At 35.7% G+C, this 12,153-nt stretch overlaps 1 protein-coding gene across 2 annotated transcripts in view; it reads left to right on the top strand.

Annotated features, from left to right (window-relative positions):
• GSTCD (glutathione S-transferase C-terminal domain containing) overlaps window positions 1-12,153 on the top strand; it is a 72,168-nt gene that overhangs the window by 46,437 nt on the left and 13,578 nt on the right. For both annotated transcript variants that reach the window (XM_052775089.1, XM_052775081.1), the window contains exons 6-8: window positions 9,239-9,354; window positions 9,576-9,620; window positions 10,032-10,160. In XM_052775089.1, coding sequence (XP_052631049.1) covers window positions 9,239-9,354; window positions 9,576-9,620; window positions 10,032-10,160 — 290 coding nt within the window. The remainder of the gene's footprint in view (window positions 1-9,238; window positions 9,355-9,575; window positions 9,621-10,031; window positions 10,161-12,153) is intronic.

Genomic DNA, 12,153 nt, shown 5'->3' with positions numbered 1-12,153 from the left:
GTTAGCTGTTTGTGTCTGGATTGCTTTTTGTTGAATATTCAGAAGATGGGTTTTGAAGATGAACAATTGGAGAAAAAACCCCAAATTTCTGTAAGTGGAACATCGTTACATTCAGAGGGAGCCCAGCATTAATTTTAATTTCTTTTTACTGGCATCTGTTGATCTTTATTTTTTTTAAAGGTGTCTTACTCTTCTGTTGCTTAAAATCCTCTAATACAAAAAAGGAAGCAGGCCAAATTCCTGTTTAGGTTGTCAAAGGTCAGTTTTCATAGCTGTCTGACCTTTTTAGACTACACCAAGTTAGTGTATGTGAGATGAAGGGGTTTTTTTATGCCTGAAGTGATAAAGCTATTTTGCAAAGCTTGCCTTAATAAAGAGCAGATTGGATAGTAAGATCAGGAGGGACTCCTATCTAAAAAAAACCAATAAAATATTCCCGTGGAGTTCAGTTGTCTTTCCTGTCCTTTTTATTATTGTCTTACATCTATATATTTTAAACCATGCATTGTAGTGTTCTCTTCTCCTACTCCCTTGACTGTAGCTAAATACCACCACATTTGATCATAAAAGCTTTTATATAGTAAAAAATAATACGTACTCTGAGGTTCTCTTTTCTGGCCTTATCTGTTGACTGAAAGTGCATGCTATACATTCTCCATAAGGATAGTTTATATGCTTTATTTGTGGTGTTTGAGTTTTGGTCCCGTCCCCCCCAAGGAATGCTAAAGCTGTTATTTTACATGTGTGCACATTAGTAACTTCATGAATGCTGTTAGTTCTCTTAGACTTGCCAGGAACTTTTGAATGTGCAAAGTCTGGTCTTTGCAGAATGAAGACTGATGCATTCTGAACTGCAAAGTGCAGAGCAGCTATGTATTCTTAGCTGTAATGAGGCTCTGGGCAACAAATGTTGGCTTTTGTCAACCCATTTGTTAGTCCCATCCTCCTTAGAGTTTAGTTAAAAAACAAAACACAAAACAACACAACATTCCTGAAAATCTAATTATTATGGTGATGAACTGGAAAAGTTAAGACACGAAGTAACAATAAAAATATCCAGTGATCTGATAGGAAAAGGTAAATAGACTCTATGCCAAGACAACTTAATAGCAATTTTCTTCATTTAATAGGGATTGCTGCTTTTAGAAATACATGAAGCTGTAGAATTGGCATATATGCCTGTTACCTCTTTTACAAAATAAGCAATTACATGCCCTTTTACCAACAAGTAAAGGTATGTGGGGTGTTTCCAAACCTCATAGTTCTAGTATATGTTTTGATAAACATCCACTCAGGGTAAAAAAAAAAACCCCACCAAACAACAAAAACAAAAACCCACCTTCCTCTGAACTGTGAACTGTTTGGATAAATGTGGCTGCTGATTACTTCTATTCATAAAAATGCACTCTGGGCAGCACAGTATCTTTCTGTCTGCTTCAAACAGACATATTATGAACCAAGTTATTTTATAAAATGTTAATAGTAAAAATAGAGGAAAATGAGCTTTTCTGCATTGCAACCCGATCTATAAAACAGTGTTTTCCCTGAATTTTTAGCTTATACTTCCATTCTCCAAGAGTGAATGGAAAGCAAGCTTAAAAATGGGAGGAGGTAAGGTGTGGAGAACAGTAATGAAAGCACAGTCCTTCCTTTTATGTTGCTGGTTTTTATTACTCACTTGCTCTGTTTTGTTTATGTCTTTGATAAAGTAGGATCTTTCATGATGGGATTAATGCATTAAAATTCTGATGCAGAAGTAAGGAAATATTTATACAGTCAGAGCCAGTTTGTTTTGTTTTTTTTTAAATTTGACCCAACTCAGTTACTTTTGAAATGAAATCAGTGGGGAAACTGTTTTAAGAGGAAATCTAGTTAAGCCAATGCAGGAAGTCCAAGCTGCAAAGAAATGAGACACTGGCATATTTCTAGTGTACCTATATTATATTAACTAATGTTGAATATCTACATTGGTTTTGCTTAAAATATAATACTTTCATATATATGTGTATTTATATGTACATATACGTGTGTGTGTGTATATGTGTGTATATATATACATATATATATTTTCATATCCAATGTTTGGTAAGAAAGATCAGAATAGCAATTTCCAAAAGTAAAGGAAGAGCAAAGGAGTCAATAATAACCCCAAGCTATCTGATCTTGTATCTGATTGAACAAATGTTTTAGCCTCTGTAAACAAACACAACAATTTAAATGTAATAGAACAGGCTCCTATTTCTCTGAGAACTAAAAAATAGTGAAAGATTGTTTTGAATCATCTATGTAAGAGTTAGGAAGCAGGTGATTGCTCACCATAGATGCTAGTCTGCTTTTCTTACATTTTCTTTGGTGAATTGTTCAGTGGGCACTTTTTCAGCTCACCTGCAAGCTCCCTTTTGTACCTTAGGATTCTTTTAATATTTTATCCAAAATTAGGGAAAAGGATGGTTAATGTTGTCCCTTGGTGATACAAGTAGCAAAGCTTACCTTCTAGTCTAATTTTTTCATAGGAATTTATACCTGGTTAAATAGAGGAAGTGATTTACACTTTGAGGGCTTCAGTCATGGCCATATGCATAAGAAAGTCTAAAAGAATTATTACAAGCAGTCTTTGTAAGTACAAAACAATAATTCTGTTCTGTTCTAAAATGCTGTTTTGCTTTCTGGGACAGTGTCACAGTGCCTAGGGAAAGCCAAGGAGGAAGCTGAAGTGTGCGTATACCATGTAAATGTGGAGTATGGCACTAGGACATGCTTGAATAAGCAGTGAGTGAGTCCTACTTCATATGGTGCAGTGTAGCACCTTACAGAGAAGCAAGCTGAGGATCCCTAAAAGTGGTAGTAGAGACAGAGAAATAGTAGACAAAGTAGTAGCAGAAACAAAGGAATTTGGAATTAACACAAAGGAATAGTAGACAAAGTAGTAGTAGAGACAAAGGAATTTGAGTTTAACACTGCGCTACCAGGGCTGTTACCACTCAAAGAGCCAGTACAGTTGCCATCATCTTGTGTAGCTGCATCTTTCTGCTACATCTAGTAGATATGTCTCTTGAAAAGGCTTGAGCATTTAGTTCTCCCAGTGGTCTTTGGAGATCTCTGGCCCCTCCATCTTTATATCACATTACAACTCTCTGAGATTGTCTGCAGAGCCAAAAAACATATACTTTCCCCACCTGCAAGGTGCCTATTGGGTATACCTTAGGAAGAAGGCCTTGGAAAGGCAACAAGATCAAAAGAATGAAACAGAAAAAAAATAAGGTTTGCTGTAGTTTTCTCTACAATAAAACATAATTTCCAGCATAGAGCTTTGGCTGCAGAAGTATTTGATACTTTGTGATGCTTCAAAGTAGGGGTTTTTGTTTCAGATGATTCTGTTCCCTGGCCTTCCAAAATGTAGATTAGATTCTTAGTCTTCATACATTGCTGCAGGTAGGACAACCCGGAATTATCTCCTCAATATAATGAAAATGCTAAATACCTACTTTAAAATTCTGTGAAGCTGTTCCAAGTTAAATGTTTCCATTTACTTTTCAATGAGAGTGATTTGGAAAATTCACCCTTTGTGCAAATTAATTGTCTTAGATTTTAAAGGGAACTGATGTAGCAGAAAATGTAAAAATAGTGAAACCTTTTTGTTTTATAATTTGACTGATGTTTTCTTTGTCATTCTCAATTCCAGCAGATTCAGTATCCCACATTATAAGAAATACTTTTGTAACCAAATTCAGCAGGTTTTGCATTTCTTATTTTCAGCCTTGCTTCTCAGTCTATTTCATATCTTCATAAGGTTGTAAAATTTCATTTTAACATGTCAAATGATTTGTTTTAGCATTGGTCTGGATCAGACTTCCTTTTTTGGATGGACTCAAATTTATTTTTCACATTTAGGTGTCCCTTTTATATTTTTCTTAGCAAAGGAAAGAAAGAATTCTCAAGATGAAGAAGCAAGATTACTGCAAATGAATTACCTTGTCCTTTATGTCAATGTAAAGCAATAAAAACAAATACACAAAATCCTTTTTCAAAACTACTTGTGTGTTAGAGGCCAGACTTTGAATGCTGCATTCATGTCAGAGCTCAAAGTCTGACCCTTAGTCTTAAAGCACTTAGTAAAGGAGTACATTCTTTGTAAATAAGAGACAGACTTCCAGTGACAGACACCTTTTAGTCCAGCATCACTGGAAACAGCTAGGCTGAATTATTTCACAAAACTATGCAACAATAAGAGAGTTGGACATAAGGAAAACAATTTATACCCAGCCTGACAAGAGGAGGGCCAAGGTCAGTGTTGTTCTACAATCTAGACTGCCATGAGGAATCAGTTAGGGACATTTTGTGGTGTTTTACAGCTACTTTGGAGTAAGAGCCTGCTTTATTCCCGAAGCTGAAACCATACTCTGAAGAATGTAACTTTTTGCTTTTAAATGGGCAGATTTATATCAGTTAGGAGATATTCAAGTCCTAATACGGGATGTGGTCAGAATTCTGCCTCAACATTCTTTTCTGGGTCCCCCACTTTGAGTTATACCCAAGTGTAAAAACCACTAACACACTATTTGCTGTATTGAATTCAAATACTGCTCAAAAAAGATAATCATCCTGTTTGCCTGAGCAAAGTTGCCTCCCTCCATCGTTATAAAAGGGGGGTGAGAGGTAGAGGAGGACTGAGATACACTTGCCTCTCACATGCCTCTTTGCCTTTTGATGTAGTATGTATTTCGGGCTGCGATTCATCTAGGTCTTTACCATGGCATACTTGTGGATGACACTGAGACTGGCTGGCCCAGCTCCTGCTACTTCTCCTCTCTCCTCTGGTGTGGTCACGCAATAAGAGTAGGAAACAGATGTGGCTGAAAGCTAACAGTTCCCTTCTTGGGAGGGAGGGGAAGGGAGACAGGTCAGTGCAGTGAAAGGGGGCAGCTGGAAGGTGGCCCCAGCCTGCAAAAGGGGAGGGCAGACCTTCAACTTTCAGCACTGGCCCACACAGATTGAATTAAAGCAGCTGAAGTTGAATATTATTCAAGTAACCAAGGTGACCACTGGACCACAGCAAAGTTATTGTCCTTGCTAATTGTATTTATTGCAAGATAGGCAGAGTTCTTTAGAAGAAGGTGTTATTATTTCTGACTTACTATTCTTACTAGAATATTTCTTTGTAAATAAATGTCAACTGGCTGGCATCCTTCACCTGTTTGAATTCTGCTTTTTCTAGTAGTTGCATGGGAACCACTGTACAGCTATATTAATCTTCCAAATACTATATGTTAAAAAAAAACAAAAAAACCCCAAAATCCACCTATAATGCAAAACCACAACAATCACCCCCAAAACAAAGAAGCAAACAACCTCCTCACCTGCCAATAGGTACCAAAAAGAGCGTAGCAGGAAATAACATCATCAAGGTGAAGGACATATGAGCTGAGTATTAAGAAATAATTACAATATGATGAATTATCATAAGGAACTACCAGGAAAAAAAAGCACTGATTTCAGAAAACCTTGTTCAGCTTAGTATAAAATAATAAAACTGTAATTTTTGCTTTATAGCTACTGATCCTTTTTGCTGTACTAAAATTAAATCTCCTTAGTCAATATAGCAATAAATATACTCTACCTGAATTTCTCTGAAAAGTAGACCCACATTATAATTTGAATTAGTTAGCTGAGGCTTATGGAAAACCTAATAAAAAGATATTTGTGCTAAAACAATAGACATATACAATTCTGCTATATGGAATAGGAGAATCCATGTATTGTGTGTTACATGTATGTTTTGGTAGCTGTGTGTTCAGTTGTACTGTGTTATGACTTCGAAGTTGAATAGGTTTAAAGTCTTAGAGGTGATATTTGGGTTTTACTTATTTAAGGAAACTTTAATGACTTTTCAAGTTTAACTTGAGAAATACGGAAGTATTGTTTGAGGACTGAAGGATTATATGAACTTGAACACACTTGAATAAAAATAAAGGCCTTCTGAAAAGTTGTATTTCTTTGTGCCAAAATGCAAGACCTCTAAGTGCCATAGAGACTTTAAAGCTCTGCTTGACAAGGGCTGAATTAACAGTAATGTTGGATTTGTGAAGCCAAATAAAATATTTTTGTTGTGACCGTTAATTGAAAATGAAAATTAATCTTTCTGGGACTGTATGGCAGTCTGTCAGTTGTGTTCTTACGAAGGGAACAAACCATTTTATGGGGGCCTTTCGGTGTATTGTAGGAAAAGGTCACGTTCTTCAAGGTTTTGCCTTGTAGGGCTAAATTTCAAGTTACTTTCTTACTGTTCTTGAAGACAACAATTAGCATTGTTTACCATCGCAGGGCTTGAGAAATGTGAAGTAAGCTGCAGTATTTTTCAATGCAGAAGTTTTAGTTGAATTTATTGCCTGTTTGCTGCAATGAAGGACTAGTTAGCCGTGCTAACTAACGTTCTCTACAGGCAATGTCACGGCTTTCTGTGTTTCTGTAATTCTAGCTACCGAGCTCAAAATACGGAGGTAAAGCAGACAAAAGACCTATTGATTCAAGCTTGGTTTTCTCCATCTTTCAAGGGAATGTAAGCTACTTATTGTCTGCACAGTAAGAGAGGATGAAACCTTGTTGGTGACCATGAAGAGTTAATTTTTAGAGAGTTTTTAAAGGCTATAGGCTAATATTTTTGTAAAGTATTTCTTATTAATTTAATACTCAGGAGGTCGACTGAGTCAGATGTAGATACTGTGCATTGACAGCTTCTAGTGGGCTTCTAAGGAAGCTATATCTGTTGGGAAGTCTGGACTTGCTTGGCTGCTCCTTTGCCTATCAGATGAAAGAATTCAAATGTAACTCAGTTTCTTGCTGCCTCCATAAAACAGGAAGGCATCTGGTCATTTCTATTTGTTTTAGAGCAACAACTATAATTATTAAGTACTTTATCAGGTAGAATTGAAATAATTGAAACAAAACCAATAAGATCTCTTGATTGATGAAAACAAACCCAAGTAGTAGCCTGTATTATCAAGTCCTTGTTAATTGTGCCCCCCTTCCCACGGCTGTATTTCAGGTGGGTGGGATATAGCAGACAAATATAAATTAGATTTCTTGGTTCTTTTCATATATTGTTAAGGTAGCCTCAGTTAGATTAAAGCTATGTGCAGGACAACAGCTGCTTTTTAAAACTCAAACAATCCATTGTGATTGTGTGTGCGGGTATTTGCATACATACACATGTACACAGAGAACGTACTTGTGTTGTTTTTAGGTGTTGGATTTTCTAGCTATTAATATCACAATACCTGTCAACCTAACAAATTATAGGTTTGACCTCACAAACTGAATTTCTAGCTCAAACACCATGACAGCACTTGATTTTGCACATGCTGGAATGCCTGCATCTTCCATTGGCTACAGTTAGAACTGTAGGTGTTGAGAATATTTGAACATTAGTTTATCAGGTGGAAACATGAAAATTAGAGGCAAGGTATGGAGCAGTTCACATAGATACTTGGCATACAAGGAATTAGGGTTCCCAGAATAGTCTTTCATAAAAGGTTTTTCCAAGGATCTACTCACGTGAAAGAGGTGATTCCTTAAAATGTATGTATCATTTTAAATAATGTGGTAAAGGTTTCATATCCACAGTCCTTGTATACATTTTTGTTATTAGAAAGCTTAATTTTCTCGGACTCTTCTTTATGGTAACTTTCACAAAGTGTAAAAAATGTTTGAAATGTAACAGTGGTTTTATTTTTATAAAATGTACTATTTTATGCTTACAAAGTTGATAAGAAGTGAAAAGGTTGTGTTCAATCTCTTAATTTCCATTAAGTAGTAGTACAGATTTTAATGTCGCCATGCAGTGCAGTCACCCAGGAATATTTTTTTAAAACATCATTACTCTTTTTTTAAATGACTGTCTGTGCAGTAACTGCAGAATGAACTCTGCCCTATTTCCTCTGCCTTCTGTTGTCAGTTTTTCTCTTTTCTTTGCCCTGACAGTATAGAATGTAATATCTTGAAAAGTGATTTTTTTTCTCGTTCTACCCAGAGCAATGTAGTGATGATTTTATCTGATGAATTTGTTGAATTTGATGGATTATTTATAAAATGAAATGTTATTTACAATAAAATATAATACAAAAGAATACATTTTCAGGATAGAGATTTAAACAATAAACTGGATAATAAATGCAATTTATGGTGATGAGATTTGAATTGCTTTTGTAGTAACCAGGAAGCTTCACTGATTTGTGGGGTTTGTTCTAAACTACTCCTCAGTACTGGGAAAAATGTATTTTTAATAGACAAAGTTAATGAATTTAATACAAAACTGAAGAGTGCCCATACTCAAATATAATGTGGTGCTCCAAGTAAGAAATATGTTCGTATTTCAGAGAACATTTGGATTGTTTAGCACACCTAAACCTCCTTCATGAAAACTCATTCAAGAGACTTGTTTCAGTACCTTTTTTCTTATTGTAAAGATGAGCTCATGAATACTGTCAATATCTATGTCAAACTGCTTTCTGAACAAACAAAAAGAGTATTAAATAGGTCTGTCAGCACTCTGTTAGCCCCACTGAGACAAAATGCATCTTTACAAATATGTAAGTGCTGACTAAACAAATTCATTATATCTGAAGCAACTGTATGTTGGACTTTACCCAGCACATTTGAAAGAAATTAATAGTATTTCTGTTTCTGGTTGTGTTACAGATGTGATGGAAAGCCAGACTTTGCTATGCAGGAGTAGTCACTTTGAGAAGTACCTCCTTGCACACAGAGTCATTTAAACAAACAGGGCTGCTTATTATGAACAGTGAAAATTAACAGGAGAAAAAGTACAACTTTTAAAAACAAGATGCTTAAGGATAGTGTATAGGTATAGTAAATAGGGATTTATTTTGGCAACCTTACTGTGGATGGGTTTGAGCTCTATTTCTGGGCATGATTCACAGGTTTGGAATATAATCAGGCTAGAGCTTACACCAATTTGATTACTTTATATAAAGTTTATACGAGTCTGTTCCTAAGGATACACTAACAGCAACAACTGGAAACTAAATTTTTAAATATGCTAAAGGTATAGAGAAAGCTCTACCAAATATTTGCGAATTTAGCTCAAAGTGGATTTGGATGCCCAAGTGTTCCAGCCAGTGTTCCATAAATTTCATTTGCAATGCTTTGCTGTTACCCATTTAAAATTATCAATGTTGAGAACTGCTGATCACTACTTAGGCATTTTCTCTGTCATTCCCAGGAAAGATGTCTAGAGACCGGGCTCTGAGGAAGCAGCAGCAATTGAATAATTTGGTAGCAGCGGTGACAAAGCTTGCTAAGCCTGGAGATGTGATTGTGGATTTTTGCAGTGGAGGGGTAATGTATATTTTTGTTTACATGATGCAATTTCTTTCAGCGTTCATCTTTGCAGTTCCAGGTGGTTGCTGCCACAAAGCAAAGTGAAAATACAAATACTAAAATTTTAGCTGCTTTCAAAGGTTCTGTCACTGGTCAGGGGATGCTTATCATGTAATGAGTCAACAACAGGGGACACTGAAAAGTCACTCAGGTTTTATTGTTTGTTTTTGTTTTCACAGGGCCATGTTGGAATTGTTCTTGCTTACATGATGCCATCATGTCAGGTAAATTCTAAATAAAAAGTACAGACAGTATGAGGTTTTGGTCGCTGGTAATCATCTTAAAAAGATGTGCATGTAAGGAGAATAAATATGAAGACACAGTTGTCTCAGCAGAGGATTTAGATTTGAAACATGCAGATTTTTAGCATAATCCCAAACGTGTGCAGTGCTTTTCTGAGAAAACAGAAGTTATAGGAAAATATAAAATATTCGCAAGCTGATTGATATTGGCAAGTATTAAATGCCTTCCATTGTTGTTGGGTTTCCTGTTAATAATTGTGGAGATCTCAAGCTCTGCCACAAGTAATTTAGAGGTTTTCTCAACTAAACTACAAAGTTTTGTACTTGTTGGTAATTTGTACTTTGATTTCTCAGTATTATTTTGGCTTACTTTCTCCTATGTATGAAATCTAGGTGGTGCTTATAGAAAATAAGGAGTTGTCTCTGATCCGTGCTAAAGACAGAAGTGATGAACTAGGTTTAAACAACATTTGGTTCATTCAAGCAAATTTGGACTATTTTAATGGGACTTTTAACATTGGGGTAAGTGATTATACCTTTTCTGCGTCAAAACTTCAGTGACTGGTTAATTATTCTTAAAACAACTAAAATACCTGAGAGAAGAAAATTCTGTATGTCCTTACAGACAGGTATTTTTGATGCTATGAGAAGCACCTGTGTTATATTGATCTGTATTAAGTTAGTTTTGGATTTATTTGTTGCAAATTGGCATCACTTTTGTATTGCATGAGTGAAGAAAGAAGTGTCTGCTCCAATTAAATACAAAAATACGAATGCTGCCTGACCATGTTGAAGAAAAAGTGGGGTAGATTCTTGGTTTAGTCATGGCGTTTTAAAATCAGTAATTCATTAATGGATATACTCTGAAGAAGGTTTTGAAGGTGGGAAGGGAAGAATACTGTTGCTCAAATTAAGCCTGAGTACAGTAAAGTGAGATCAGAAGTGTAGTTAGGTGACAGTAAAAGCATTTTAAGATCAAGCAAACAACTCAAGACTACACGATGCAAAACTGAGAAGTAACTATCATGACAGAGAGAATGTTATATTTATGATACATAAGTGTATTCAATGTGTACAGTATACTCAAGCTATATTTATAAAGGCAGAATGATATCTCAGTTTTGTAGGACTTACGCTCTAAGCACTCCTACTGCAGTCAACAGGTGGTATTCTGACTCCCAGTTAACTGTAAATGAGCAGACTAAAGGAGGAATCCGAGTTCTGCAGGAGCAAACTAGTTGATTTGAATACCGATTCAAAGCATCTGTGTTAGGCCCTGAGAGTAAATGAGATGAATGTCCTCTCCAGAATTCTGCAGCCCTAGTGAAGAGTAAGGCATAAATAGTCTTTTGTAACTCTGTCAAGATTCCCGTCTTCCAGTTTTATATTCTGTTAATAGAATATGAACTTTTGCAGAAAGCCCCAAGCTTTCAGCGCAAGTCTGACTGTTCTTTAAATCATCCATCCAAAGGCCTGTTTTGGCTGTAGCTGAGGACACTTAATGCTGAAGGTTTATGGTACATGAACAGTGCTGTTTAACTATTTGGTTGGTTTATTTAATAAAGGAAAAGAAATATAGTGCAGGAGAAAGAGGAGAGAATAAATAATTTTAGCCCAGTTCTTCCAAGTGTAAATTTCCAATTGTCTAGCTTTATTTTCTGTGCTACTTTGTCATAAATCGCAGTGGATGAACTAGAGATCTACTTCAAAAAATCAGGATCTCATGAATAATTTACTGAATTCTGTGTGTGAAATGTGTAATAGTTTTTTGGTAAAATGAGTCTCCAATTTTGTGATCATTGGAGTTCCTGTCTTCATTTTTGGGGGTCTGTTTTTAATGTTAATACTAAGTTAAATATCTCCATGGAGTTTTTATTTAATGAAAAAGTGTTACATTCTCTCTTAAGTTTTGTGACAAGGAAAATATTGAAGTATATGTCAGAAAAATTCACTTGGAAATTCTTCATTTCCAGGCCTGTGATTTCAGTTTCTTTGACTTGATTCTGTAGACTATTCAACAGACAAACCTGGAGCTTTCCCTTTTTTGGGAGACCCGTATCAATCTCAGCTTCAGAATTAGTTTGTATCATACCATAAGTCACTCTTCTGGATTAGCTCATTAACTCAGGATTAATTTTCCTATGCAGCTACATTTAAGACAGGAGCTGGCTGGTTTACTGACCAGTAGCACAAGTATTTGGTGTGTTTGAAGGTAAATAATGCAAAGTTTAGATGTCATAAACACTGGTCTGATAGAAAAAGACAATTTAATACCATAATACATAGTTATGAACAAAGTGTGGCAATGCATCATTTCTAAACCCATCTTCTGAGGCTTGTAAAGCTTGTCACTCATTGCAAGACTTCATTTTCAGTAAGACTGTACAGTGTAAATGTGAGAGTGGACATGATAAGAAATTCACTGGTTATAGTACTTGAAACTTAAAGAGGTATAGAAAAATGGATGTGACAGAAGTCGTCATCTCTCTGCTTTTGGTATTAGTTTAAAACGTGT

The sequence above is a fragment of the Harpia harpyja genome, chromosome 2, assembly GCF_026419915.1.
Source record: "Harpia harpyja isolate bHarHar1 chromosome 2, bHarHar1 primary haplotype, whole genome shotgun sequence".
Classification (NCBI taxonomy): domain Eukaryota; kingdom Metazoa; phylum Chordata; class Aves; order Accipitriformes; family Accipitridae; genus Harpia; species Harpia harpyja.
The sequence above is the reverse complement of the archived record's forward strand: the minus strand, read 5'-3'. Positions and strand labels throughout refer to the sequence as shown.